At 46.1% G+C, this 26,737-nt stretch overlaps 1 protein-coding gene across 1 annotated transcript in view; it reads right to left on the bottom strand.

Annotated features, from left to right (window-relative positions):
• The window catches only part of robo3 (roundabout, axon guidance receptor, homolog 3 (Drosophila)), a 560,989-nt gene that overhangs the window by 264,818 nt on the left and 269,434 nt on the right, over positions 1 to 26,737 (bottom strand). The window contains 1 exon segment of the mRNA XM_078426827.1: positions 297 to 623. Within this exon segment, the coding sequence (XP_078282953.1) occupies positions 297 to 623 (327 nt within the window).

The raw sequence follows: 26,737 nt of genomic DNA, 5'->3' as shown, positions 1-26,737 counted from the left end.
GGGAGTCCGAGGTTATGGGGGGAAGGCAGGAGAATGGGGGGAGAGATGGATCAGCCATGATTAAATGGCGGAGAAGATTTGATGGGCCGAATGGCCTAATTCTGCTATGGTAACTTATTGGTCAGGGCACCCTGCCGTTCCATTGAGCATGAGAGAACATTGGATAGGAGTATAATTAGAGGCCTAATTCTGCTCTTATCACTTTTGACCTTATAACGTTATGACCTTATGACATGTGAGGTAGGGATGGGAGTGGTGTGTTGTACAGAGAGGATGCATCTCATCCAGTCACTTACTGGCTACTTCCAGGGAGGCGTTCCTGCTGACAGCCTCTCCAAGGTAGTTCCGGGCCAGGCACACGTAGACGCCCTCATCCGGCTTGCTCCTCCGGCCGTGCACGATCCGCAGGAAGAAGAGCGACCCGCTGGGGAGCAGCATGCGGTGGGAGCGCGTGTCGTCCTTGTCGGTCTCCACCCGCTCCCCGTCCTTGTACCATTCAATGATGGGCGTGGGGCGACCTTCTGCTTTGCAGTTCAACGTGGCCGGCTCCCCTTTAGATACAATCAGGTCTGAGGGATGCTCGATGACCCTGGGTGCAGCATCTTCCAGACGCAGTCTAGAACCTGGAAAAACATAGCATATAAAAATATTATATTCATATACCTAATATAGTTCACATGTTCATCAGTGATAGGAACAGAATTAGGCCACTTGGCCCATCCAGTCTACTCCGCCATTCAATCATGGCTGATCTATCTCTCCCTTCTAACCCCATTCTCCTACCTTCTCCACATAACTCCTGACATTGTTATTGAGGTTTGCCATTGCGAATGCTCAATGCAATCTCAGTTGATGCTGACACTAGAATTGTGTTGCTAATCGCTATACTGTAGTAAGCTGCCCTTAAACACAATCAGCAATGTCCAATGGTGGTGGTATTGTCCCGCAAACACTGGGGTGAGACATCCAGCTCCTCATGAGTTGCAGTAGTTCAAGGTGTCGGCCCAACATCATCGCCTAGCCCAGCATAGGATAGGTTGGAGATTTGTGGGGCTGCACGGTGGCGCATCGGTAGAGTTGCTGCCTTACAGTGCCAGAGACTTGGGTTCGATCCTGACTATGGGCGCCGGTCTGTATGGAGTTTGTATACGTTTCTCCCATTTCCTCCCACATTCCAAAGACGTTCAGGCCTGTAGGTTAATCGGCTTTGGTAAAGATTGTAAATTGTCCCTCGTGTGTAGGATAGTGCTAGTGAACGGGGATCGCTGGTCGGCGTGGACTCAGTGGGTCGAAGGGCTGTTCTTTTGCGCTGTATCTCATAACTAAATTAAACTAAACTAAAACTAAACTAATATGGCTTTCGAGCCATTATTCACACCCCAACTATACGCACTACTAAAACTATTATCTGGGGGACCTTAGGCTTCTTTCAACTCCAAGGTGCTTCACATTAAAACCTGCTCTTGGCAATAAGAAGTATGGTCACAGTGGTTGGATCCAGCTCTTCAGTGCAGAGGCTGGTGAAACCCCTGCCATGGGATTTATCCTCCAACCAAGAATTCGAAAGGATCAAAGAGTCAATAGTGGCTGTGGTGGACATTATCAAGCAAAACCTATCTTTAAGGGCCTGTCCCACTTAGGCGATTTTAAGGCGACTACCGGCGACTAGGCTGTCACCGACAGTTCTCCTGGTGTCGCGGGCATGATCGTGAGGAGTCTTCAAAGAATCGTAGTGGATCTCAGCGCGTCGCTGAGAAATCAACCGGAGTGAAATTTCTCGGCGACAGCTGGCTTGTCGCCAGGTATCGTTGCTTATTGCGGGCGCTGTCGCACGCTGTCCCCAGGTTTGCTAAGTTCTCTTAGATGCATTTACAAGCACGTAATATTAAATTAAGTAAAGTCATTTGAAAATACCATAAAATACTTGTGTTTAACCAATTTATTTACCGTCAGGACATTTGACAGGTAGATTGGAGGCGACAGTTTGACGGTCAGGTAAGCGTGGGAATTTTCGCGATGTTTATGGCCATCAGCGATTACATTTAAAGTAGGCTCCCAACCCAGATATGCAACCCAGAAACCAGATATGCATCTCCCATACATTTTCAAAGAATGCCCACACTCCACACAAAGATCCATTCAACCACTTTTAAAATTAAATTTCTTAATACTGCTATCAGTAAACTGGAAGTCAATCCAGTTTATGCCTTGTTACCGTGAAGCTTGGTTTTCAGGTAACCCGGGGAAGATGTAATATTTCAAAACTCTCAAGTAATTACCGACTTGTCAGTGATTTCAACGAAAATTCGGACGCCGGAGAAGTATTGATAAGCGTGGGAATTTCGCGATGATTCTGAAGACGGTGTAATCTCATCCTGACTCGGCATTGTCGTAAGGTAAAAGAAAATTTCGGCGATCTGCTACGACTTTGACAGTCGCCGCCGGCAGTCGCCTAAAAAATCGCCTAAGTGGGACAGGCCCCTTAGGAACAGCATAAGGGGATATGATCAGAGGTGCCAGACACATTGTCAGGGAGGCACACAAAGTGCTGGAGTAACTCAGTGGGTCAGGCAGCATTTCTGGAGAAAAAGGATGGGTGACGTTTCAGGTCGGGACCCTTCATCAGACTAAAGTTTTTTTTCAGTCTGAAGAAGGGTCCCGACTGAAACGTCACCCCGTCCTTTTTCTCCAAAGCTGCTGTCCTGACCCGCTGCGTTTCTCCAGCACGTTGTGTCCATCTTTGGTAGAAACCGGCATCTGCACATTGTCAGAGAGGTAGGGTTTAGGGTTTACTTTCAGAAAACAGTGCAGAAGATCATCACGTATAAGATTATTAAGGGGTTGGACACGTTAGAGGCAGGAAACGTGTTCCCAATGTTGGGGTAGTCCAGAACCAGGGGCCACAGTTTAAGAATAAGGGGTAGGCCATTTAGAACAGAGATGAGGAAAAACTTTTTTAGTCAGAGAGTTGTGAATCTGTGGAATTCTCTGCCTCAGAGGGCAGTGGAGGCCAATTCTCTGAATACATTCAAGAGAGAGCTAGATAGAGCTCTTAAGGATAGCGGAGTCAGGGGGTATGGGGAGAAAGCAGGAACGGGGTACTGATTGAGAATGATCAGCCATGATCACATTGAATGGCGGTGCTGGCTCGAAGGGCCGAATGGCCTACTCCTGCACCTATTGTCTATTGTCTATCATGCTGCAGGAAGCAGAGTGCAGAGTCTGGACACATTTTAAGAAGGAAGATAGAAGATCAGCCGGAATTTATGTGACAACTCCAACCTCAGCTTTCCGATCAAACAGAGAACTGTGGTGGTCTCCATCCTTCAAACCAACACCATTTGGGTAGCTCGTCCACCAGACAACAGGAGATATATTTAACCTTTCCGGCAACCATATTAGCATCTCATATAGAGAAATCATTTGTTGTAGAAAGTACATGTTAAAACTTTGGGGAGAAATGCAGGCCCCATTGATTTGCAATGGAATCAGACTTTCCACTCCCCCCGACATAAGTTTACCAAGCATCTCGACTCAATACCTTTAATTATGCCACATCGCCAGCTTAGACCAAGCACTATATTTTCAGTCCTCTTACTGGGACTGGCTACCATATGTTAATCTCAATTTCCTTTGTGTCCAGCTAACAGTTTCAATGCGTATTCAATTTAATACGAATCCCGCTTTCACGACAAAGAGATGAATCACCTCACAATCAACTGCACTTACCACTTCCAGCACTGCGGGATGTTACAGGTTCATCAGTGGGACTTGGGAGATTCTGTCCTGAGGAATATTCCCCTTATCTCCTGGCGCGTGGTTCTTGCACTTAAATGCATTTTTATGCTAATATCGCCCATTTAATCATATCGTAACACAGCATATTCGCCCATAATGTGGCCTTTTCAAGAAGCACATAAAGTCAATTACTGCAAGAGTGAGGATCCTGACAGCTCATCGCCCTCTTATTATAATTTGGCCCTCACTGTAATGTGGGCAGTTTTTGAAGCTGATTGGTTTGCTATCGACCTCCCTCAACCTCCAGGAATTAAAGACTAATTTCAAGGATGTGATGGCAAGCAATTTCAGGAGAGAAAACAGAGTGATGTTCTTTTCTTCGACTTATAGAAATATTGGCGAAGGGATGAAAGGCCATTTGACAGACAGTCAAACAACACATCTACTTTGGCAATTAAGAATCTGTTGTTGAGGGGACAGTGTGTGCCTGGAATGTGGAGGCAACTAATGGTGGAGTGGTGGAGGAGTGTTTGTGGAGGCAGAAGATCGCTCTCGGATTAAACCACCGGAAATACGTCCTACCGGATTTGGCGGCCGCAGTCTGCCTCGATCTGTTACACATGGTCTAAAAGCAAAAGCAGCATTTTTTTTCACCGGACTGGATCAGTGCATTAACACTGAGCCTAACGCTGGGTTAGGGAATCACAGCGGTGCCTCACAGGTTTGATCCTGACCTCGGCCGCTGACTGTGTGGAGTTTGCCCGTTCTCCCTGTGACCTTGTGGGTTTTTCCCCAGGTGCTCTGGTTTTGTCCCAGAAGGGTGGCACGGTGGCGCAGCGGTAGAGTTGCTGCCGTACAGCGCCAGAGACCCGGGTTCGATCCTAGCTACGGGTGCTTCCCATACGGAGTTATTGCGTTCTCCCTGCGTTCTCCTTGAATTTCTCTGCGTGACCTGTTTTTCTCCCACATTCCAAAGAAGTGCAGGTTGATAGGTTAATTGGTTTCTGTAAATTGTTCCCAGTGCGTAGGATAGAACTAGTGTATGGATGATCGCTAGTCAGCATGGACTTGGTGGGCCGAACGGCCTGTTTCCCCACTGCATCTCTAAACCAAACTAAACTAATCCCAAAGATATGCCGGTCGGTAGGTTAATTGGTCGCTCTAAATTTCCCCTGAACATGAATGAGGGATTGAATCTGGGAGTTGATAAGAATATCAACGAGATCTGGGTGTCCTAGTGCATCCATCACTGAAAGGAAGCATGCAGGTACAGCAGACAGTGAAGAAAGTCAATGGAATGTTGGCCTTCATAACAAGAGGAGTTGAGTATAGGAGCAAAGAGGTCCTTCAGCAGTTGTACCGGGCCCTAGCGAGACTGCACCTGGAGTACTGTGTGCAGTTTTGGTCTCCAAATTTGAGGAAGGATATTCTTGCTATTGAGGGAGTGCAGCGTAGGTTTACTAGGTTAATTCCCGGAATGGCGGGACTGTCGTATGTTGAAAGACTGGAGCGACTAGGCTTGTATACATTGGAATTTAGAAGGATACAAGGGGATCTTATCGAAACATATAAGATTATTAAGGGGTTGGACACGTTAGAGGCAGGAAACATGTTCCCAATGTTGGGGGAGTACAGAACCAGGGGCCACATTTTAAGAATAAGGGGTAGGACATTTAGAACGGAGATGAGGAAAACCTTTTTCAGTCAGAAAGTTGTAAATCTGTGGAATTCTCTGCCTCAGAAGGCAGTGGAGGCGAATTCTCTGAATGCATTCAAGAGGGAGCTAGATAAAGCTCTTAATGATAGCGGAGTGAGGGGGTATGGGGAGAAGGCAGGGACAGGGTACTGATTTAGAATGATCAGCCATGATCACATTGAATGGTGGTGCAGGCTCAAAGGGTCGAATGGCCTACTCCTGCACCTATTGTCTATTGTCTAATATCAGGAGAATGAAATGTAGAGTTAGTGCAGGTCGTCAGCATGGACTCAGTTGGCTGAAAGGCCTGATTTCCGTGCTGTATGCTTCTAACTCGAACTATGAATTCCTAAGGACAACACTCCATTGTGGCAGTGTCAGCCCTCTGACAGGTCAGAGACATTAGTCTTACTCATTCCACACAACCTCAGACTTTATATATTTATCAAGTTCTTTCCAGAAGTATAACTTCTCCAGTTGACGCTAATACATTGGAGGGAAATGCTGAGGGGATTTCCAGTCTGTGTTTCTGGGGTCGGGAGACATTTCCATACAACCTGCATGGGTCATATCCACTTGAAGTTATAATGACACAGAAGGAAGCCATTTAGTCCATCAGGTCCATGCCAGCTCCCAAGGGAACAACCCTATCAGTCCCTCTCCTTATTTCCCTTGCTGACCCCAGTTAATGTTGGGGCCTTTCAACGCTCTGCCCAGATTGTGGGCTGAAAATATTGGTGAAATTACTGGTTCAATCAGGACAGTGCAAATGAACCAGGATTGTTATTTGTCCAAGGTAAGTGTGATGATAATCTCAACTGGATTCGACCAGCAGACAAACATAACTCATCCCTTCCCACCCAAACCACTCCCTCCCCACGTACCTTCCCCTGCAACCACAGGAGATGCAACACCTGTCCCCATACCTCCTCCCTCGACTCTGTCCAGGAACCCCGACGGTCCTTTCAGGTTAGGCAGGGGTTCACTTACACCTCCTCCAACCTCATCAACTGTATCCGTTGTTCAAGATGTGGACTCTTATAGGAGACCAAATGTAGACCGGGCGATCATTTTGCTGAACACCTTCGCTCAGTCTGCCTGGACCTACCTGATCTCTTGGTTGCTAAACACTTTAACTCTTCTTCCCATTCCCACACTGCCCTTTCTGTCCTAGGCATCCTCCACTGTCGGAGTGAGGCTAATTGCAAATTGGAGGAACAGCATCTCATATTTTGCTTGGGCAGCTTACAAACCAGTGGTATGAATATTGATTTCTCCAACTTCACATAACCCCTGCATTCCCTCTCTTTCCATCCATCCCCCACCCAAGTCACATCAGCTTCTTGTTCACACCCAACAAACAACTAACAATGGCCTGTTCCCTTTATCATCCTCACTTTTTTGCATATTTTTCATTCATTGTTCTATATCTCTCCAAATCATCGTCTATAACCCGTTTCCCTTTCCTATGACTTCCAGACTGTAGAAGGGTCTCGACCCGAAACGTCACCAATTCCTTCAATCCAGAGATGCTGCCTGTCCCACTGAGTTACTCCAGCTTTTTGTGTCTATCTTCGGTCTAAACCAGCATCTGCAGTTCCTTCCTACACGTGATATTCCTAGACACTGGTGAAGTTACTAGTTCAATCGGGGCAGTGTAAATTAACCAGGATTGTTATTTGGCCAAGGTAGGTGTGATATTTAACTCAACTGTGGATTAGACTAGCAGACAGACATATTACCCAACTGGTCTAGCAGACGCATATTACCTAATAGTGCAGGCACACCACAGGTTGTACCAGTGTCTGTCTACACAACAACCACAGAATGACTGTACACAATGGCCACCGGAGTGCTTCTCTACTCAATAGTTGCTGAGTATCTGTCTAGACGACAGTCATTGAATGTCAGTCTAGACTACAGCCATTGAGTGACAGTCCATGCAATGGCCACCGAGCCTGTCTGCACAATAGCCACTGGGGAATCAACGGGCATGCATTCAGCATTCAGAAGTCCAAAGGATTCTGCACATGGTATTGTGTTGTGGTCTGTGCTCACTACTAACAACCATGCTTATAAGACACCTTCAACATCAAACCCTTGGCTTGTACATGCTTGCAATTGCACACCACACCCTCATAACCAGACTTCCAGTTATAACACTCTCTCCATTGCACAACTCACCCCCATTATCAGACTCTTGGTAATGAGACTCCACTCAGTTACACACCCACCCTCATTATCAGCTTAGTGGTCATGGTTCTTTGGATCGGTAATCTGTGGATACCCCATCATTTAAACTAATTGGAAAGAAAGCTGGCAAGGGTACAAGGCTTACATTCCTGACATGTTCTGTCAGGGCATAGTACTTTTACGTGGGCTTTTGAAGACAAGCAATTACTCTTTGATTTCTCCTTGGTATTTTAAATACGAGAAAAAATTTGGAATGGAATATTTTTACACCATTTTGTTATCAAATGAAGTAACGAGAGGATGAAGCATAAATTCTCACAAATGTGAACTCATAAAAGTCCAGGATGCAGAGGAAGGTCAAACCTCCAATACAGGAAAAATAGTCAACCATAGCCTCAGAAAATCAGCATTGACAAGGATAATGGTGGCTACACAATCTCTGAGTGTAGAGAGACTGGGTCAAGTCTGCTGCTGTCACCCCAGACAGCCAAGGACAAAGATAATAGAGCAGAGCAAGGTAGACCACTCGACCCTAAAAACCGTAGTATGTCATGGCGCCATTTTAGTAGGCGGAAACTTGCAGAAACATTTATAAAGAAAAATAACAAAAATCTGTGAATTGATAGATGAGATACATTCTGCATTTTATGGTATCATCAAACATACTGTTCCCCCAAAACACTGATTACACTGCGAGAGGCTAAACTGACGGTGAGTTTTGCCTGCTAAAATGGCGGGCATTACGCTCCTTTGCGTACTACACTTCAGTACAGGCGATTTCAACGGAGTGGTTCATCTTGCTCCTCTAGTATCTTTGGCCAAGAATTACCATATGTTCACAAGTTCTAGGAGTAGAATTAGGTCATTCGGCCCATCAAGTCTACTCTGCCATTCATTCATGACTGGCCTATCTTTCCCTCTCAACTCCATTCTCCTGCCTTCGCCCCATAACCCCTGACACCCCTACTAATCAAGAATCTGTCCATCTCCAACCAGAACGTGTTAGGAAACTGAACGTGTCCCAGCTTCCATCGGGTACATGTAGCTAAAGCAGCTGTATCACAATGTGCTGCTCACGTTTCATCCCCTTCTCCAACACCACCAACTGATTAAGTTTAGAAACAAGGAACTGCAGATGCTGGTTTACAAACAAAGACATTTGTTTCACACAGCCTTGATAGCCCTGCCTTGGATCCTGGTTGCTTTACCAGCAGGACTATGATCCACCTCAAAGATTCTGAGGAAAACAAGGCAGCTGAGAATTACTAGGAACAAAGAACTGCAGATGCTGGTTTGTACCAAAGATAGAAACAAAGTGCCGGAGTAACTCAGCAGGTCAGGCAGCATCTCTGGAGAACATGGATGGGTGACGCTTTGGGTCAGAGGTCTGAAGAAGGCTCCTGACCCAATACATCACCTATCCATGTTCTTCAGAGATGCTGCCTGACCTGCTGAGTTACTCCGGCACTTTGTGCCTTTAAGTGATTAACTTTGTTGTGCTTTCTTTCATCTGTTAAGATGTTGGATAACCATGACATAGAGAGCTGCGTGAGACATAGAGAAAACTAGAACCAGATAGTCCCTCTGTCCCTCCCTTCCCCTCCCCCTTCCCAGGTCTCCCTCTATCTTCCTGTCTCCACCTATATCCTTCCTTTGTCCCGCCCCCCTGACATCAGTCTGAAGAAGGGTCTCGACCCAAAACGTCACCCATTCCTTCTCTCCCAAGATGCTGCCTGATATCATATCATCATATCATATCATCATATCATATATATACAGCCGGAAACAGGCCTTTTCGGCCCACCAAGTCCGTGCCGCCCAGCGATCCCCGTACATTAACACTATCCTACACCCACTAGGGACAATTTTTACATTTTTTTACATTTACCCAGCCAATTAACCTACATACCTGTACGTCTTTGGAGTGTGGGAGGAAACCGAAGATCTCGGAGAAAACCCACGCAGGTCACGGGGAGAACGTACAAACTCCTTACAGTGCAGCACCCGTAGTCAGGATCGAACCTGAGTCTCCGGCGCTGCATTCGCTGTAAAGCAGCAACTCTACCGCTGCGCTACCGTGCCGATCTGCTGAGTTACTCCAGCATTTTGTGAATAAATCGATTTGTACCAGCATCTGCAGTTATTTTCTTATACTATTAAACCAGAACATGGAGCAGGGTGCTTCTAATGTTAAAAACCCACAGAATGCCAAAGTCAGTATAATGGTTGCTCTCAGACTCAATGAGTGAGGGCTGCCACTCTTGGACAGAATTTCTTCTTTGGAGGCAGTGGAAAAATGACTTCTCTGACTTGAGTCTTTGAGAAGACCAGAACTTTGAATAACTTTCAACTGAATTTAAATGGATCAAGAATTCAGGAATGCATTATTGCCTTTTTAGTTGTATTCTCTTCAGTGTTACACCACATCTACAAAAGGATCAACTCTCTCATCAGCATAAGTGTGTGGTGATAAAGTATAGTGAATGATTATGTGCCTCAAATTTAAGGGCCATCTTTCATCATTCCAGCTGGTTTATCAAAATGTTTTCAGCACCTTAGACAGAGTAACAATGCCTGCCCGAACCCTCTGATCGTATTAATTATCTCACGTGATTCTCATGAGAGTAAACTCACAGGAACAGGAGTAGGCTGTTCAGACACTCCAGGAAGTCTCATCATAGCTGATTTGTGTCTCAATTTGCCCTTTTGTTTCATTTCCCTTGATATCATACCTACAGGACTCCATCGATCTCGGTCTTAAAGGGTCCAATTATCACAGCTTTCTGGGGAGGTACTTCAGATATCTGCTGCCCTTTACCCCTTCCCCCCTCTACCGACCCAACATGGATCACCTTAATCAACAGATTCCACATGGTGCTGGCAGTTAGCGCTCGAGATAGAGGTTGTGATGCATCAGCAAGGCCAATGGAGCAGCGTGCACCAAGTTAGATCAATAATTCACTCATCTCTCAGCACCTTTTATTACTTTCCTGTTTGCTACTAAACCAGCTGAATTGTTTAAATAAAGTGTTCATTAAAACGTACCTTTATATCATGCCACTTTTTAAATTCGATCTAGACACCCAAATGTCCAGACTTTCACCGTTGTGGGAGTTCAGGGAATGTCAGCTGCAATTGAATCCGGTGGGACATCAATGGTATTCCTGTTCACCTTTACACCAAACAACAAGGGACGAAGCTCCAGCTCACATCAATTCGCCCAAATTAAGATTCTGTTTCTAAACGATTTTCCTCGGCTCCGCTTTGATATTTCAACATCGACCGAGGATCAAAACCCTTTCCCACTTCTAGCTCCAAGCTTTAGAACAAAGCAGTGCTTTTGATCACAGAGGAAGGAGAAGGGTTTAATGAGGTGATTGGGGGGAGGATGGAAAGCTTTCCTTTCCCCAATCTTGGCCACAATCGGTAAAGTTCAGAATTATAATGATCATTCTGTGTGTGTGTGTCTGCAAGCGTGCATACATGTGAATTGTGGCTGCACATTTCTGTATGTACATGCATACATTTGCACAGAGTACGTGTCAATTGACACAGTACTGGACACAATCAGTAGGCACCAGAGTCTAATCAGTCTCCTGTTTGACACATAGGCACCTCCCCAAATTTCCAGCCAAATTCGTTCCAGCTAATTGATTTTAAATGTTGACAAAATTGACCTGAAATTGACAGATTCTCGTGTCGCTGATATATCACATCTGTGTGGAGCAGATCGAGAATTAAGGGCTGGCTTTCTGAATATGGTGGCGGACTTTCTTTCTGCCTGTCTCTGTTGGGAGATTCGTGAATATGTTTCCCATGGGGTTTCCACCCAACGGGATGAAACACATTCACGGTACTCCCGGGAGGCAAAGTCATCTGGGACTTGAAAATCAATCCTTGCAATGACTGGGTAAAATGTGCTGCATTTCAACTGAAATGGCAAAGAGTCACTTTTAATTATGCTGTCAAACCAGTGGTATTGTTTTATCATATCGGCCTCGACCATCACCCCTGGCAATGTGTTCTATGCACCCACCACTCTCTGTGTAAAAATAACTTTCCCCACACGTTTCCTTTAAACTATGACCTTCTTACCTTAAATTAGTATTGGCTTATTATTGCTACATGCATCGAGATACTGTGAAATTTTTTGTTTTGTGTGGCATCCAGGCAAATCACACAACTCATGAGTATATCATGTAGTGCAGAAGAGAAAATAAACAGAGTGTGGAATATAGTGTTACAGATTCATCGACAGTGCAGAGGTTTAAAAAAAAATGCAAGGATCATGAGGTAGATTGGAAGATTGGGAATTCATCTGATAACAGCGGGAAGAAGCTGTTCCTGAATCTGGTGGTACACGCTTTCAAAAATTTAAAATCTTTTGCCTGGCAGCAGGAAAGGGTGCAGAGAAGATTTACAGGGATGTTGCCAGGACTCGAGCTCTAGGAAGAGGTTACGCAAGCTGGCACTCTGTTCCTTGAAGTGCTGGAGGATGAGGGGTGATCTTATAGAGGTGTACAAAATCTTGAGAGGAATAGATCAGGTAGACGCACAGAGCCTCTTGCCCAGAGCAGGGAATCAAGAACCAGAGGAAATATGTTTAGGATGAGGAGGGAAAGATTTATTAGGAAGCTGAGGGGTAACATTGTCACACAGGGGGATGGAACGAACTGCCGGAGGAGGTAGTTGAGGCAAGCAGCATTGCAACGTTTAAGAAGCATTTGCATGGGTAGGACAGGCTTAGAGGGATATGGACCAAACGCAGGCAGGTGGGACTAGCGTAGATGGGGCACGTTGGTCGGTGTGGGCAAGTTGGGCCGAAGGGCCTGTTTCCACACTGTATAACTCTATGACTCAAGGAGAGGGGAGAAGATAGAACGACCAAGGCGTGAACGGGCCTTGACTATGTTGGTTACTTTCCCGAGGCAGCAGGAAGTGCAGACGGAGCCCGTGGGATGGAGGCTGATTTGAGTGATGGACTGGACAAATATCTGTAATTTCTTACAGTCTTGGGCAGAGCAGTTGCCATATCAAGCTGTGATGCATCCGGATGGGAGGCTTTCCATGGTGCATCTGTAGAAATGATAAGACTTTCCAGTGGTTTCCTGGAGTGCCAAATCCAATCAATCAGGAGGTGATGGGTTGAAACCCTGCTGTAGGCATAATCTACGCTGACACTGGAGAACATTACTCTGACAGAGGTGCCATTCTTCAAGGTGGTATCTGCCTGTTTTGTCAGGTTAAGACACCGAGAAATAGTGGACATTAAAAATCTAAAAGAAAGTCTAAGTATGTTTTGAAATGAATGCTACAAAAGGTTTTTTATAGCCAATGTGGTTACTTAATACAGGAAACTTACAGTCAGTATGTGCTCATTAAGTTCCACAATCATCAGTGTGTAAAAGAGCAAATAATCTGATTTTAGCATTAATTATTGATGAATAAATATTGGCCAGCACTGCGAGGAACTCCTTTGGTATTAGAAATAGTAAAATTATAAATGCAATCGCTGTAATTTCAAAAGTAATCAGCTTGCATCGCAAACTTTAATATTTGTGTCTGTGCGTAAAAGCATAATGAAATACATGTCCATATTCTTGATGGAACATCTCATCAAACTATAGCATTGCCAATAATGTAATCTTTCTACATCACTGTGCTGAAGATACACCCTACATTTTGGACGTTAGCCTTTGGAGTGAGACTTGAGTCAACAACCTTCCAATTCCAGGGCAGTCCATTACTCACATCAGATTGACCAAAGTGTGTTTTAATTTTTTTAATTGGTATTTGCTTTGTGTAAAACAAAGACTTATAACATGTAGAATTTGAAACGATCCGGCACATGAACTGGCCCTTCAGCCCACTGTGTCTGTGCTGACCATGATGCCAAATTAAACTAATCCCAGCTGAATGCACATGATCCATATTCCTCCATTCCCTCTCTGTTCATGTGCCGATCTAAATACCTCTTAAATATCACCACAGTGTTTGCTCCCACTAGCCCATTCCTCTTCCCCAGCAGTTCTTTCCAGGCACCTACCATTTTGTGTGTAAAAATACTCCCTCGCACACCTTCATTTAATTTTCCTTCTCCCAGCTTAAATCGATGCCATCTAGTATTCAACATTTCCACTCTGAGGAAAAGGTTCATAGAAACATAGAAAATAGGTGCAGGAGTAGGCCATTCGGCCCTTCGAGCCTGCACCGCCATTCAATATGATCATGGCTGATCATCCAACTCAGTATCCTGTACCTGCCTTCTCTCCATACCCCCTGATCCCTTTAGCCACAAGGGCCACATCTAACTCCCTCTTAAATATAGCCAATGAACTGGCCTCAACTACCCTCTGTGGCAGAGAATTCCACAGATTCACCACTCTCAGTTTACTATTCTTCTATTGCATATCTCCCCATAGCCTCCCACACTCCAGAGAAAACTTTACTTTCGTCTGAAGAAGGGTCTCGACCCGGAACATCGCCTATTTATTTTCTCCAGAGACGCTGTCTGAACCGTTGAGTTGCTAGAGCTGTTTATGTCCATCGCCAAGTTTTTACAACCTCTCCCTGTAGCTAATTCTCTGTAATCCAGGCAGCATCCCTGTGAACGACGTCTGCATCCACTCCAAAGCCTCCACATTCCTCCCGTAACGTGAGGACCCATCAACTCCTCCACTTGCTGAGGAGCTGCTCTGGTTCCCATGGCCCCACCGTGCAAGATTAAATCCTCCAGAATAACACAAGTCAACATCCCTGCACAGATGCACGACAGCTTGGAACCGATACTTCCTGTGCAGTTCTCAGCTGCTCTGGAAGATACCACAATGCTCCATCTACCTGAAACTCTCCCTTCTGCACCAGTCTCTTAGCCATGCATCCAACCGTACTATCTCCCTGGTATTTTTGTCTCGCTTGGCGCATGGCACGTGCCTGTCAAAACCACAGCAATTCCAATATAACAAGCACTCCGGAGTGGGTGTAAAACTCTTAACTAAGTTTTATATAAATGGAAGGCACTCTATCCACATTCAGCCAGACTAGGAAAGCATTAGATTGAACTTGCCATGAGCAATGAAGGAATTAAGTCTCAATGAATAACCAGCAATTGGAATATGCCTATGCCTGTCTTCACGGGTTTAGTTTAGTTTAGAGATACAGCATGGAAGCAGGGCCCTTCGGCCCATTGAGTCCATGCCGACCATCGATCGCCCCACGCTCGCATTGTGTTACCCACTCCCTGCACATTAGGGTCAATTTACAGAGGCCAATTAACCTACAAACCTGCACGTCTTTGGGATGTGGGAGGAAACCGGAGCACCTGGAGGAAGCCCACATGGACACAGGGGGAACGTGCAAACTCCATACAGACAGCGCCCAAGGTCAGAGCCAAGAACCTAAGGTCAGAGCCAAGAGGGCGGCACGGTGGCGCAGCGGTAGAGTTGCTGCCTTACAGCGAATGCAGCGCCGGAGACTCAGGTTCGATCCTGGCTACGGGCGCCGTCTGTACGGAGTTTGTACGTTCTCCCCGTGACCTGCGTGGGTTTTCTCTGAGATCTTCGGTTTCCTCCCACACTCCAAAGACGTACAGGTATGTAGGTTAATTGACTGGGCAAATGCAAAATTGTCCCTAGTGTAGGATAGTGTTAATATGCGGGGATCGCTGAGCGGCGCCGACTCGGTGGGCCGAAGGGCCTGTTTCCGTGCTGTATCTCTAAATCTAAAAAAAACCCAGAGTCTCTGGCTATGTGATGCAGCAAGTCTACCTGCTGCTATCCGCCTGGGTATTAATTGTTTCTGTTAGCTGGAGGAGAGTGGTGATGGGTCCGACCCGTAACGTCACCCATCGCTTTTCTCCAGAGATGCTGCCTGACCCGCTGAGTTACTCCAGCACTTTGTGTCTATCTATCTTTGGTATAAAACCAGCATCTGCAGTTCCTTATTCCCAAGAACCATGAAAATAGGTGGCTTAGCCATATTTCTGCTGCTTTGTAAATGATGTTCAAAGTCTCCCTGAAATAAACATGTTTTTCCTCAGGGGATTTACTAAAACCACTGCCCAACATCTCCTTGGCAGGGGTCACTAAACTGTTTACATTTCAGCTTGTGTTAAATTATAAAATGCAGTGCTTTTAACACAGAGATTTTCCCGCCTCAAGGACATCTCAGGACTATCGGTACATTGGTCAATGCGATCAATATTCAATTCTGTTTGATTTTCCCTCTGTTGAAATGCAATTATAAACCTTACCATTCCCAGAAACACTCGCATCCCACATCTCCTCAGTTGGGACAGAGGAGCATGTTGGTGCACCGGGGGTAGATCTACTGTTTCACAGCTCCAGGGGCCAGGTTTGATCGAGGCCTCCAGTGCTGCCTGTGTGGAATTTGCGCGCTTTCTCTGTGACTGCATGGATTTCTCCAGTGTCCTCCCTCATGGCAAAGAAATGAGTGTTGGCTGGTAGTCAGCCCCCATGTGGAGGTGCTTGGTAGAGGGAGGGTTGATGGTAACGTGGAGAGAATAAAATGCGATCAGCGTCTGGTTGGTGGTCGGCACGGCCTTATTGGAAGATGGGCCTGTTTCCATGCTGTGACTAGCTGAGATAAGTGGTTGAAATTTGACCAAAAGATCAGCATGAGCTATCAATCAGCTGTACCCCCCAGAGCAAATTTCACATTCTGTGTCCTCTGGAGAAGAAAAGGTATTACAATTTACCACGCAGAAATAACTCAGCTTCAGAGTACTCCTCACCACTGCTGTGTGTTGATACTTGACTGGCCAAACTGGTCTGAAGAAGGGTCTGGACCCGAAACGTCACCCATTCCTTCTCTCCAGAGATGCTGCCTGTCCCGCTGAGTTACTCCAGCATTTTGTGTAGGAAAATAACTACAGATGCTGGTACAAATCGAAGGTATCACAAAAAGCTGGGGTAACTCAGCAGGTCAGGCAGCATCTCAGGAGAGAAGGAATGGGTGACGTTTCGGGTCGAGACCCTTCTTCAGACTGATGTCTCCCCTGACATCAGTCTGAAGAAGGGTCTCGACCTGCCCCCCTCCCCTGACATCAGTCTGAAGTAGGGTCTCGACCCGAAACGTCACCCATTCCTTCTCTCCTGAGATGCTGCCTGACCCGCTGAGTTTCTCCAGCTTTTTGGGATACCAGCATTTCGTGTTTATCTTTGGTCCGTTTACTCAGTGAGTGGAGTAAAGGATATGAAACACTGGACTTCCTTTGAGCCTTCTACTCTCTTTACTTCCGAAGCCGAGGGCTACACTACCCGATGCCAATTTCCTAAGGAAACTGTTCTTCTTCTCCATCTCCCCAATTTGGTTGGGGATGACGGTGGTGAATCCTGAATCCATGCCAACTTCTTGTCGTCTTCCACACCTTGTCATCTTCAGATTGAGTTTGGGTTCCTCAGTCACGAGTTTGCCAAAACAAATGTCGGCTCGGGTAGAATATTACACCCCACCCAGCCCAACCCAACCCAACCATGGCTAATCCAAACTCAACCCAAGTCCAATCACCTTTTTTGTGGACACACTCAAGTGAATCTGAAGCCACCCTGGCCAAGGTCTCACTTCACCCTAGCCATCGAGAAGAAGGTACGGGATCCTAAAAACTGTCATGTCCAGAGTCAAGAGCATCTTCTCCCCAACAACCATCAGGCTATTGAACACTATGTTACTCCCACTAAACTCCGAGCTATGAACGGCCTTGATTGCACTAGGGGTTTCCATTCTTTGGTTTTGCACTATTTTTTAAACATTTATTGAACGTCGTTTTGGTGTTTATTATGGTATCGACTGAGTACTATGTTTGCATACCTGTTGTGCTGCTGCATGTAAGAATCTAATTGTTCTCTTTTGGGACAGATGAGAATAAGCCACTCCTGACCTGACTCTCGCTGTTGGGTTCAGTTGTGTCCATACTCGTCACGTACCCCTCCATTGACGGTGGTCGCTCACATGATTGGGGTCTGTAACCTGCCTCACACACCAGCCAGCCTGTGGTTCTGACCAAACACCGTATTACATCAACCTGCATGCTCCTACGCGGGAGAAACTCACAGCGCTTGTTACTGGAAAATGCCGTGAAGGCTGGATCAATTCAAAATATCAAGGCTGAGATCAATATGTTTTCGTTAGGTAAGAGCATCGAGGGATATGGAGTGAAGGCAAGTAAATAAAATTAATGTACAGATCAACTGTGATCGAACTGATTGGTTAAACAGACTGCAGAACCTGCCGCTGCCTCTTTCCCGTGGACAGCTTTGCCCATTAGGGGCTCAGATCTGCACGATTTACTGCTGTGTCTCAATTGATCTGAGTCCTACTCACTCGGGCCATCAGAATCAGTCACTGTTCCTGACCTCCAGCCAGTGAGATCAGTATTCCCATACGTTTCCACCCAGCCTCAGCACAGTGCCAGCCTCAGAGGCTCCTCCAAACTATTTTGGCGTCTGCAGTCACTGTTAAACTTATTAAGAAACTTAAGGAAGCAGAACAAAACTGGAAGGAGGAGAACGTTAATAATTTTTCGCAACTATCTGACTTTTTTACGAGGGGTCCCGATGGTGACATTTGCTCTTTAAAGGCCTGAAGCAACCTGTGTCTTTTAAATTGCTACTGTCATCCTTTCAGTGCATTACCATAAATCAGGCGTCCTGATTAAACACCCACCGGTGTGCACTGAGCTATCTCTGGTCAACCAACCACCCGCTGCGAAACACAATGTAATTAAATATTGACTAGGCAATGCTGCTTCCTTGAACAAACTACTCTGCTGGTTGGGAAATGAACAAGACTCGCAGCTGAAGCACGAGAGAATGCCACGCTTGGGCGCAGCTACGGCCACGTTCGTACATGCCGCCCTGATGCACTGTTTGAGATGCTTCACTTGCAGACACTGTCTAGGTCTGGCGAGGATGGTAAGCACACAGAGAGACCTGCCAGATGCCAGCCGCCAGCTGTCATTCCCTTCTCCATGTCCTGGTTCCATCTGGCATCGCACAGATCCTCCTGGGCCCTCTGAACCATCCCTCGATAGGACAAGCAACAACTCTACTGTTGTTCCTCTACTCTCTCCTGCTGGACGATTGACTCACGCCAGGATATCGTTTTATAACGTAGGCCCACTGCATCCTCTCCTCCATTTTTGGTCTGGACAAAGAGTGCGGACTAGATTGTCAAAGGTGATTGGTGTCAAGTGGGATGATTATAAAACGATAACGCATGGAAACAGGCCCTTCAGCCCATCGAATGCACACTGACCCATCAATCACCCGTTATCACTAGTTCTATGTTATGCCACTTTCTCATCCACACCTTACACACAAGGGGCAGTTCACAGATGCCAATGAACCTGCAAACATCCACGTCTTTGTGAAAAAGCTCAAATGAAGTGCACTGAAATATATCGAAGGTGGACACAAAATGCTGGAGTAACTCAGCGGGTCAGGCAGCATCTGTGGAGAGAAGGAATGGGTGACGTTTCGAGTCGAGACCCTACTTGCAGCGCCAAAGACCCGATTCGATCCCGACGACGGGTGCTGTCTGAGAAGAAGGGTCTTGACCCGAAACGTCGAAGAAGGGTCTCGACCCGAAATGTCACCCATTCCGTCTCTCCAGAGATGCTGCCTGACCCGCCGAGTTACTCCAGCGTTTTGTGTCTCCCTTCGATTTAAACCAGCATCTGCAGTTTTCTTTCCTGCACTGAAATATATTATCACAACAATGGCACTAAATAACTGCAAGTCAGCACTTGTGTCAATTGCAGAAGTTGAGCAGTGGTTAGGAATAGGAAAGAGAGTTCATCATCTATTTTAATTTCTCCTCTCCACACATGGTCACTCTATCATTTGCTGTTTGCTTTACAGTAATGAACCAACCACAATGTTAAAACTATTACCATGTTAGTCCCATTAACCAAAGATTCATCAGCGGAGCAGAAGAACATGTGTTAGCTTCTATTTTTCTCTGGTTAGTTAGCTGCCGAGTTATATAAAGCCAGCACAGGAAGAGATTTTTTTTTAAACACACTGCTCATTCATGAAATAGATTAAGACAATTTTCATCTCCATGAAAAAACATATACTTTAGTCGAAGGAGCTGTAAATGGGATTAGGAGGAAGAGCTGGACATAACTCACACGCATTCTTATTTATAAGCAACCTTGACCTCTGTCTATTTGATCAATCTTTGGTGACCTTTTCCTAACAACGCTATTTATTTTTGCCTGATTATTCCCCTGTGAAGCACCTTCAAATTCTGTAATGTAAATGCAAGTTATTGTTGTTAACTCAATCAATTCAATGAGGGAAGCCTGAAGCAAGCTCCTTGGATGAGTCACAACGCCCTACAGCATTCTATCCAGGCTCTCTATCCTTGTTTAGCTTATACATTTAGTTTAGTTTCGAGATGCAGCATGCGAACAGGCCCTTCAGCCCAGCAGGTCCGCGCTGACAATCGATCACCCACACACTAGTTCTATGTCATCCCACTTTCGCATCCTACACACTAGGCAGCGGTAGAGTTGCTGCTTTACAGCGAATGCAGCGCCGGAGACTCAGGTTCGATCCTGACTACGGGTGCTGCACTGTAAGGAGTTTGTACGTTCTCCCCGTGACCTGCGTGGGTTTTCTCCGAGATCTTCGGTTTCCTCCCACACTCCAAAGACGTGCAGGTATGTAGGTTAATTGGCTGGGAAAATGTAAAAATTGTCCCTAGTGGGTGTAGGATAGTGTTAATGTACGGGGATCGCTGGGCGGCACGGACTTGGAGGGCCGAAAAGGCCTGTTTCCGGCTGTATATATATGATATGATATGATAGGAGCAACTCACAGAAGCTAATTATCCTTCAAACCTTCACGTCTTTGGAACATAGGAGAAAACTGGAGCGCCCAGACAAAACCCACATAGTCACAGGGAGAATGTACAAACTCCGCGGACAGACAGCACCCGTAGTCGGGACTGAACCCAGGACTCTGGTGTCGCGAGGGGGCAACTCTAATGCTGTGCCACTGCGACACCCTTTTGTGTCCTGCAGTAAGGTGCAAAACATCCTGAAGATAACTGGGTGACACGGCATCTTAAACTATCATGGGGACCCATACAAACCATTTGATCTCCCAAATACTCCCTGGTCTACTAAAAAGGATTACTTTGCTATTTCACGGTAAAATCGCACATGAAACATAATTTCTACTCTCCTACAGTAGTGAAATCATGTGACAATGTGGAAGGTGTCATTAGTAGTGATGTACCTGTCAGTTACCTTAGTGATGCACGCAATGCTTACGGCTTCCCTGCTGAGCGGGACAAGCTTTCAACACACCCCTCACTGCAAAACGCTTACTGTTCGGCCTCTGAGGGTTTTGCACTCAACATTACCTGACAAGTTTTAATCTCTCGCAGTTTGTAACAACAAGCTTCATACAACATGTTGGAGCACAGGGCTGGTGATCAAAGAGAATTTGATCAAAGAAAGAAACCATCAATCGTCTTTATACGCTTTGTTAAAACCTACATTCAAATATCACAACCACAGCCACAATGCAGGTGATTAAATTGTGGTTAAAAGATCCCTCACTGCCAGTGTGCAGAGCAACAGGGATTTGGTGGAGTTTGGGATGCAACTGGAAACACCAAAGGTGGAGATGGGAGAGGAGTGGGGAGGAGGTGGGTGCATTGGCACCTTTCGGCCTCTTGTCACCAGAGCAGAATAGGACACGTTACTAATTGGACACAAAGCGCAAATTTAACTGAGAGCTTGGTTGATAACTAATGGGGAAACGGCCAATGAATCATAAAAGCTACAGAGTTATCCACCACTTACCTCACAGCAAGACACATCACTCTCCACTTTAGACACAAAAAGCTGGAGTAACTCAGCGGGACAGGCAGCATCTCTGGAGAGAAGGAATGGGTGACGATTCGGGTCGAGACCCTTCGTCAGACCGGAAACGTCACCCATTCCTTCTTTCCAGAGACCCTGCCTGTCCCGCTGAGTTACTCCAGCTTTCTGTGTCTATCTTCGGTTTAAACCAGCATCTGCAGTTCCTTCCTACACATTTACTCTCCACTTTATTTCATCTCCGATAATACATGACTCATTCCTACAGCTTCCAACGCCACAATAAATGCTTCAATTTCACAACTGCTCACTGAAGGTTACATCTTGTTTCTGTTCCGTTTGGATAGATAGATGGTGTGAACGTCTCTCAGGAGGGATGGTGATTACTTCTTTTGATGTTTCCAGTCCTGGTCTTACAAATCTCTAAATAATTATCTTCCTCACTCTTCAAACGAGTAACTTTACAGTGCTGAGATCCAGACTTAAAATATCGTCTCAGTTCTTTCCCACTCTAACCTGAGTGCCTACTTGGCCATCCCTTTCTCTTCTATTTTTACAAGTATAAATTACATAGTAAGGCCTTCCTCGATCCCTGCATCCAATTTATGGAGGTAAAAAGGAGTGTGGCATACCCTCATTGAGTCTGTCATGATACCCTCATCGTCAGCCTGAAGTAGGGTCTCGATCCGAAACGTCACCCATTCCTTCTATCCAGAGATGCTGCCTGGCCCGCTGAGTTACTCCAGCATTATGTGTCTAACCTCATTGGATGACCAGTTCACCGATCTTAGTCATATCTTAACACAGTATCTTCCTGGGAAATGGAAAGTTCAATGGTTCTTTACCGTCAGGTACGTACTGCACAGTGAAATTCTTTTTGCGTTGTTCACCCATGCGTAAGTCACCATATTTTGGCGCCATTTACACAAAGAAAACGTCGAAAGTCCAAAGTCAAGTCCACATGATGGATGCGCTGGAGTGCCCCAATCCAGGTAAGCCGGTAAAGATGGGGTTGGAGATACCAACTGCACACATGTGAACTCTAGGCTTTTGTCACTGAGTCCAGAAACAAAGGATATGCCTTTCATTGTCTGACTAAATGATTCACAGCCAATAGATTGGAGCTGCACCTATTATGAAAATGCAACATCCAACAGCAAGATTCCAAATAATTTATATTGTTTAAAGCATTTGTTTGCAAAATCAATATTAACCAAGACACTATGCTATAGGACTGATATTTCAATGTAATATCTCATCTGAACGGTGGAGCCACCAAGTGAACCCATCTCACCAACTGTACTGTAGTGGTCCTGTGTGTGTTCACATTGCTGGAGTGGGAATTGAACTTAAGCAGGCACAGTCTGGCCCAGGGGCCAACTGATTGATGACTGTGCAAAAACCTCAAAGTGCTGGAGTAACTCAGCGGGTCAGGCAGCATCTCTGGAGAACACAGATCGGCAGCGTTTTGTGTCAGGGCCCTTCTTCACGCACGAAGAACCCGACCTGAAACATCGCTGATCCGTGTTCTCCAGAGATGCTGTCTGACCCGATGAGTTACTCCAGCACTTTGTGGGGGGGTTTTTCTTCTTGATTCCAGCATCTACAGATCCTTTTGTCTGCCCCCAAATGACTGATCCTGATGGCAAGAGCCCCTCAACAGTGAAACTTCAACCAGATGTAAATACTTGAGATTATCACAAAGTGCCGCAGTAACTCAGCGGGACAGGCAACAAAATAGACACAAAGTGCTGGAGTAACTCAACAGGTCAGGCAGCATCTCTGCAGAAAAAAGATGGGTGGCGTTTTGGGTCGGAACAGTTCTTCAGACTGAAAGTAATGGGGGGTGGGGGGGGGGGGTGGGAGGGGGAAGAGACTGGTGTTAGGAAAAGGCCAGAACAATCCAGGGCCAGCAGTAGATAACCAAAGAAGGGTGAGCCCATAGTGCTTGTAAATACTTGAGCCAGCTTTTGTTAGGTCAGTACATTTGCGGAGACTTAAGAAATGAGAGGACGGTAAGGAAATGGGCCCACGGCAGAGTGGAGAGTGAGATACTTGTCAAAAGAGCCATTAGGGATTGGCTCACACATGAACAAATTAGCAGGAATAATTAATCAGCAGCTGCAACAGCCGGCAATCCAACTTTCAAAGATTACCAGCAGCCTCTAATCACACATTCAGAACTAAACAAGGACAATGAACTCGATGAAAGCTGTGTCATTTAGCAGCACAAACATTTCCTCTGCTTTCTCCCAATTACCGCTGTGACTTTCAAGTGAACGGAAAAAAAAAATGAAAGCTACTCCACATAAAAAAACATGTAGAACAAAGTTGGATCATTGAAGAGTATTCAGGATAACGGCTTGTTTTCCTGTCAGAAAAAAAAAATAGACCTCTCGCATGTGGGTGAATCAGGCACCTTTTACAATGGAAGAATCGCCAGCTGGATGAGGCTTATGGTTTGACAGTTAATGTGTAAATAGAGTCCTAGTCACACAGCAGAGAAACAGGCCCTTTGGTCCACTGTGTCTGTGCCAACCATCAATCATCCATTTGCACGAATCCTATATTAATTGCTCTTTTATTCTCCCCTTATTCTCATCAACTCCCCCCTGAGATTATACCACCCATCCACACACTGGGGGGGGGCTATTTGCAGTGATCAATCCACCTGCCAAGCTGCACATCTCTCAGCTGTGGGAGGAAAATGGAGGCTAACCCAGACAGGTCCCCGGGGAGCATGCAAACGCCACGCATGCAGCACCTGAGGTCAGGACTGAACCCAGATCTCTGGCGCAGTGAGATAGCAGCTCCACATCTCACTGAAAATGTAACATTTCAATGGTTCAATGGTACTTCATTACCGCATGTGGCTAGGTACAGTGAAGATAGACACAAAATGCTGGAGTAACTCAACGGGACAGGCAGCGTCTCTGGAGAGAAGGAATGGGTGACGTTTCGGGTCGAGACCCTTCTTCAGGCAGAAGGCAGTGGAGGCCAATTCACTGGATGAATTTAAAAGAGAGTTAGATAGGGCTCTAGGGGCTAGCAGAATCAAAGGATATGGGGAGAAGGCAGGCACGGGTTACTGATTGTGGATGATCAGCCATGATCACAATGAATGGCGGTGTTGGCTCGAAGGGCTAAATGGCCTCCTCCTGCACCTATTTTCTACGTTCTATGTTCTATACTCTCTATCCCTTGCAACCCACTCCTTCCCCTCACCATAACTAAGGGCCCTGTCCCAGTTAGGCTTTTTTTTAGGCGACTGCTGGCGACTGTCATAGTCATAGCAGGTCGCCGAAAAACTGACTGGACCCCCCCTACGACAATGTCCTCATTGATACGACAATGTCTACGACAAGTTACAACAACCTACCACCTAGTCGACGTCAAACTACGGCATGCTACTGACAACCGGCGACCCAGTCGTCGCGACTTAGGACGTCAACCTACGACCGCACCTACGACAACCTACCACCACGCAGGCAACAACCTACGAACACTGAAGTCAACCTACGTCTACCCGCGACAAGCTACGACAAGCCACGACCCTGTAGGCAACAGCTGAAGACAACTGAAGACAGTTCACGTCATTTTGGCCACCGGTTTTGACGCCGGTACCTGTCGCTGGATGACGTAGGTAGTCGCCAATGGAATTCACCGAAGTCAGCACTGGCGACAACCTACGTCACCTGGCGACAACCTGGCGACAACCTACGTCAGGAGACGTCAAGCTACGATCATTGGCGTCAAACCAACAGTCGCCAAAAATTTTAAACATTTCAAAATCCAGCGGCGACCAGAAAAACGCTACGACTCGTTGGAGACGACTCACGACTGTACAGGCGACACCCCGGCGACCGTGTGGCGACGGCCTGGTAACCTGTAGTAGCCTAAAAAAATCGCCTGAGTGGGACGGGGGTTTAAGTTTGCATGACGCAATTCTGTTGCACACTCTTGCTACCGAACTGTTTCATTGCTAGTGTTTTCCATTGTATCAGCCATGCATACCATGGGTTTGATGGCACAGCCGTTAAGATACTGGAATAGCAGCCAGAGTTCTGGACGACTGATCCAGAAATATATGAGTTTGAATCCCTCCGTGAAATTTAAATTCAAGTAATTAAATAAGTTTTAAAAAGCTTGAGCTACAAAATACAAAGAGCTATTGTCTGTAATGGCGACCATGGTCACTAAAGCCCATCTGGTTCAGAAATGTCTGAAGAGGGAATCTGCTGCCCTCGGCCAGTCTGGCCAACTGGAACTGCAGTCCCACACAATGCAGTGGAGTCTTAAGTGCTCTCTTAAGGGCAATTCAGGTTGGATAGTAAACACTGACCAGTGATCCCCCATATCTTGTCAACAAATAAATTAAGTGTACACAACGAGGAGGATGGCCTTGCCTTTTTGTCTAATGAGGACAGGATTTCATTACACAGTATGTGTTAGGGTCTGGAACGCAGCACCTGCGGCAGTATTAGCAGTATTTCAACGTCAAAAGCGAGTTTGATGTGCGTCTGAAGGGAAATAATTTGCAGGGCCACGGTGAGTGAGGCTGGCTGTATAAATTGGACCGAGGGCCATCACTGCCTTGATCAGCTGAACAGCCACATAATCCGAGATAACTTCCACAAATCTGTGGTTGGAAATTACAGGAATGTGGATCTTCTACATGGACCATTCGAGACAAATAGCATGGTAACGCTACCTTTGGAAATGATGCAGAAGGGAATCGAAGGAGATGTTAACAGGGTGATGAAAAGTAAGATGAAAGGAAGCTTGCGTAGAGCAAAGTATTTCATGTGCTGTGTTGAAGGGACAGTTTCTGTTCAGCATTTCCTATCTCACCTGATGGTGAATACTATTTGGAAGTCACAAGGATGCAAAATGTACTCCAGGTGGGAATCACAAGGAATGGTTTGGGACCACTACCAATGGCTGAATTGACCTCGGTCAAAATGGTTCATGGTGTGGCAAACGTTGAGCAAAGTGTCCTTCTTTATCTGTCCTCACCAACCTACCTGTGTACCAGTCAAAGGTATTTATTCACAAAATGCTGGAGTAACTCAGCAGGTCAGGCAGCATCTCGGGAGAGAAGGAATGGGTGACGTTTCAGGTCGAGACCCTTCTTCAGACTGAAGAAGGGTCTCGACCTGAAACGTCACCCATTCCTTCTCTCCCGAGATGCTGCCTGACCTGCTGAGTTACTCCAGCATTTTGTGAATAAATACCTTTGATTTGTACCAGCATCT

The sequence above is a fragment of the Rhinoraja longicauda genome, chromosome 32, assembly GCF_053455715.1.
Source record: "Rhinoraja longicauda isolate Sanriku21f chromosome 32, sRhiLon1.1, whole genome shotgun sequence".
Taxonomy (NCBI): Eukaryota; Metazoa; Chordata; class Chondrichthyes; order Rajiformes; family Arhynchobatidae; genus Rhinoraja; species Rhinoraja longicauda.
The sequence above is the reverse complement of the archived record's forward strand: the minus strand, read 5'-3'. Positions and strand labels throughout refer to the sequence as shown.